Source organism: Oncorhynchus clarkii, chromosome 19 (genome assembly GCF_045791955.1).
Source record: "Oncorhynchus clarkii lewisi isolate Uvic-CL-2024 chromosome 19, UVic_Ocla_1.0, whole genome shotgun sequence".
Classification (NCBI taxonomy): domain Eukaryota; kingdom Metazoa; phylum Chordata; class Actinopteri; order Salmoniformes; family Salmonidae; genus Oncorhynchus; species Oncorhynchus clarkii.
The window spans coordinates 2342234-2347233 of NC_092165.1; the positions used below are offsets into that span (position 1 = coordinate 2342234).

The 5000-nt window shown below is 42.0% G+C and overlaps 1 protein-coding gene across 1 annotated transcript in view; it reads right to left on the reverse strand.

The window, feature by feature from the left end:
- The window catches only part of LOC139374582 (slit homolog 2 protein-like), a 220167-nt gene that overhangs the window by 41660 nt on the left and 173507 nt on the right, over positions 1-5000 (reverse strand). The window contains exons 26-27 of the mRNA XM_071115587.1: positions 3495-3658; positions 2536-2568 (exon numbers count right to left, since the gene is read on the reverse strand). Of these exons, the coding sequence (XP_070971688.1) occupies positions 2536-2568; positions 3495-3658 (197 nt within the window). The remainder of the gene's footprint in view (positions 1-2535; positions 2569-3494; positions 3659-5000) is intronic.

Consider the following 5000-nt stretch of genomic DNA (forward strand, 5'->3'; position numbering starts at 1 on the left):
ACAACACTAATATATACTGTACACAGCCCCCCCCCCCCATCCACACACACAGTACAACACTAATATATACTGTACACAGCCCCCCATCCACACACACAGTACAACACTAATATATACTGTACACAGCCCCCCCCCCCCATCCACACACACAGTACAACACTAATATATACTGTACACAGCCCCCCATCCACACACAGTACAACACTAATATATACTGTACACAGCCCCCCATCCACACACAGTACAACACTAATATATACTGTACACAGCCCCCCATCCACACACAGTACAACACTAATATATACTGTACACAGCCCCCCATCCACACACACAGTACAACACTAATATATACTGTACACAGCCCCCCATCCACACACAGTACAACACTAATATATACTGTACACAGCCCCCCATCCACACACAGTACAACACTAATATATACTGTACACAGCCCCCCATCCACACACAGTACAACACTAATATATACTGTACACAGCCCCCCATCCACACACAGTACAACACTAATATATACTGTACACAGCCCCCCATCCACACACAGTACAACACTAATATATACTGTACACAGCCCCCCATCCACACACAGTACAACACTAATATATACTGTACACAGCCCCCCATCCACACACACAGTACAACACTAATATATACTGTACACAGCCCCCCATCCACACACAGTACAACACTAATATATACTGTACACAGCCCCCCATCCACACACACAGTACAACACTAATATATACTGTACACAGCCCCCCATCCACACACAGTACAACACTAATATATACTGTACACAGCCCCCCATCCACACACAGTACAACACTAATATATACTGTACACAGCCCCCCATCCACACACACAGTACAACACTAATATATACTGTACACAGCCCCCCATCCACACACACAGTACAACACTAATATATACTGTACACAGCCCCCCATCCACACACACAGTACAACACTAATATATACTGTACACAGCCCCCCATCCACACACAGTACAACACTAATATATACTGTACACAGCCCCCCATCCACACACAGTACAACACTAATATATACTGTACACAGCCCCCCATCCACACACAGTACAACACTAATATATACTGTACACAGCCCCCCATCCACACACAGTACAACACTAATATATACTGTACACAGCCCCCCATCCACACACACAGTACAACACTAATATATACTGTACACAGCCCCCCATCCACACACAGTACAACACTAATATATACTGTACACAGCCCCCCATCCACACACAGTACAACACTAATATATACTGTACACAGCCCCCCATCCACACACAGTACAACACTAATATATACTGTACACAGCCCCCCATCCACACACAGTACAACACTAATATATACTGTACACAGCCCCCCATCCACACACAGTACAACACTAATATATACTGTACACAGCCCCCCATCCACACACAGTACAACACTACTATATCCTGTACATACCTACATACACACAGTACAACACTAATATATACTGTACACAGCCCCCCATCCACACACAGTACAACACTAATATATACTGTACACAGCCCCCCATCCACACACAGTACAACACTAATATATACTGTACACAGCTACATACAGAGAAAGTCCTGCACAAGTTTTTCACGAGACTTAATAATCACACACACTGTTTCTGTCCCAAATGGCACCCTATTCTCTATAGACCAGAGCCCTATTCCCTATATAGTACACTACTTTAGACCAGAGCCCTATTCCCTATATAGTACACTACTATAGACCAGGGCCCTATTCTCTATATAGTGGTACTATTATATACCCTATTCCCTATATAGTGGTACTACTATAGACCCTATTCCCTATATAGTGGTACTACTATAGACCCTATTCCCTATATAGTGGTACTACTATAGACCAGAGCCCTATTCCCTATATAGTGGCACTACTATAGACCCTATTCCCTATATAGTGGTACTACTATAGACCATAGCCCTATTCCCTATATAGTGGTACTACTATAGACCAGAGCCCTATTCCCTATTTAGCATACTACTATAGACCAGAGCCCTATTCCCTATATAGTGGTACTACTATAGACCAGAGCCCTATTCCCTATATAGTGGTACTACTATAGACATATATAGGCTGATTGGTTCATGACAGTATGGAGGTCTACACACTGGAGGCTGATTGGTTCATACAGTATGGAGGTCTACACACTGGAGGCTGATTGGTTCATGACAGTATGGAGGTCTACACACTGGAGGCTGATTGGTTCATAACAGTATGGAGGTCTACACACTGGAGGCTGATTGGTTCATGACAGTATGGAGGTCTACACACTGGAGGCTGATTGGTTCATAACAGCAGTATAGAGGTCTACACACTGGGACTGACAGAGGAGAGAGAGGAGCATTCAGGTCAGAGGTCAGGGTTCAGGCACTGGGCTGGGATTGGCTGAAGGGACTTGGGGAGGCGGAACCAAGGGGGTAGTACTCGGATGTGATTGGCTACTTTACCTGGCACGAGAAGACCACAAGGCCCGGGGACGTCTACAATGTCGTCAATCAAACCAGGAAGATATTACGCATATGTTAATAAAAAGGATGAGATGTTTTGAATGTTTTTAATAATAAACTTTATAGACTGTTAACGATTTAATTGTGAACTTTATAGACTGTTAATGTTTTTGATAATGAACTTTATAGACTGTTAACGATTTCATAATGAACTTTATAGACTGTTATTGTTTTAATAATGAACTTTATAGACTGTTAATGTTTTAATAATGAACTTTATAGACTGTTAATGTTTTAATAATGAACTTATTGACTGTTAATGTTTTAATAATGAACTTTATAGACTGTTAATGTTTTAATAATGCACTTTATAGACTGTTATTGTTTTAATAATGGACTTTATAGACTGTTATTGTTTTAATAATGAACTTTATAGACTGTTAATGTTTTAATAATGCACTTTATAGACTGTTAATGTTTTAATAATGAACTTATAGACTGTTAATGTTTTAATAATGAACTTATAGACTGTTCATGTTTTAATAATGAACTTTATAGACTATTAACAATTTAATAATGAACTTTATAGACTGTTAACAATTTAATAATGAACTTTATAGACTGTTAATGATTTAATAATGAACTTTATAGACTGTTATTGTTTTAATAATGAACTTTATAGACTGTTATTGTTTTAATAATGAACTTTATAGACGGTTAATGTTTTAATAATTAACTTTATAGACTGTGTGTATTTTTAGTCCACTAGTTGGTGGACAACAATATCTATGGCAACCTGTGGTCTCCTTTAAGAGCACTCCGCAAGTGTGTGTGAGAGTGTGGGAGTGTGTGTGTGTGTTTGTAAGTGTGTGTGTGTGTGTTTGTCTGTGTGTGTGTGTGTATATAAGATGTGTGTGTGTGTGTATAAGGTGTGTGTGTGTGTGTAAGGTGTGTGTTACCTGTGCAGGTGAACTTCTTGGACGGTGTGGTCAGCAGTAGTTTGTCTGTCATGTCTCCAGGACCGGCACAGCGGGCGATACCCGGTTCCCTATACCCACTCTGCACCCAGTCAGACAGCCACTGCATCCTACAGTCACAGTACAGGGGGTTGGCCCCCAGAGCCCTGCACGCACACACACACACACACACACACACACACACACACACACACACACACACACACACACACACACACACACACACACACACACACACACACACACACTTAACATCGGGATACATTCAGTGCATGTGTGAATTTCAATGTGTGTTTATTAGTATAAGTATTTATTAAGGATCTCTATCTACCAAGACAGCAGCTACTCTTCCTGGGGTTTATTATGGGATCTCTATCTACCAAGGCAGCAGCTACTCTTCCTGGGGTTTATTATGGGATCTCTATCTACCAAGGCAGAAGCTACTCTTCATGGGATATCTATCTACCAAGGCAGCAGCTACTCTTCCTGGGGTTTATTATGGGATCTCTATCTACCAAGGCAGCAGCTACTCTTCCTGGGGTTTATTATGGGATCTCTATCTACCAAGGCAGCTGCTACTCTTCCTGGGGTTTATTATGGGATCTCTATCTACCAAGGCAGCAGCTACCCTTCCTGGGGTTTATAATGAGAAGAGATGCAGTCAATCTCTCCTCCACTTTGAGCCAGGAGAGATTGACATGCATATTATTAATGTTAGCTCTCTGTGTTCATCCAAGGGCCAGCCGTGCTGCCCTGTTCTGAGACAATTTCAAAGTCCTTTTTTGTGGCACCTGACCACACGACTGAACAGTAGTCCAGGTGTGACAAAACTAGGGCCAGTAGGACCTGCCTTGTTGATAGTGTTGTTAAGAAGGTAGAAACTAGGGCCTGTAGGACCTGCCTTGTTGATAGTGTTGTTAAGAAGGTAGAAACTAGGGCCTGTAGGACCTGCCTTGTTGATAGTGTTGTTAAGAAGGTAGAAACTAGGGCCTGTAGGACCTGCCTTGTTGATAGTGTTGTTAAGAAGGTAGAAACTAGGGCCTGTAGGACCTGCCTTGTTGATAGTGCTTTTAAGAACGTAGAAACTAGGGCCTGTAGGACCTACCTTGTTGAGAGTGTTGTTAAGAAGGTAGAAACTAGGGCCTGTAGGACCTGCCTTGTTGATAGTGCTGTTAAGAAGGTAGAAACCAGGGCCTGTAGGACCTGCCTTGTTGATAGTGATGTTTCAGAAGGTAGAAACTAGGACCTGTAGGACCTGCCTTGTTGATAGTGATGTTTCAGAAGGGCATGCGGCATGTCACTAGTAAAGATTTTATAAAGTAAGGGTCCTAGACAGCTGCCCTGGGGAATGCCTGATTCAACCTGGATTATGTTGTAGAGGCATCCATTAAAGAACACCCTCTGTGTTCTGTTAGACAGGTAACTCTTTATCCACATTATAGCAAGGGGTGTAAAGACATAACACCCTCTGTGTTCTGTTAGACAGGT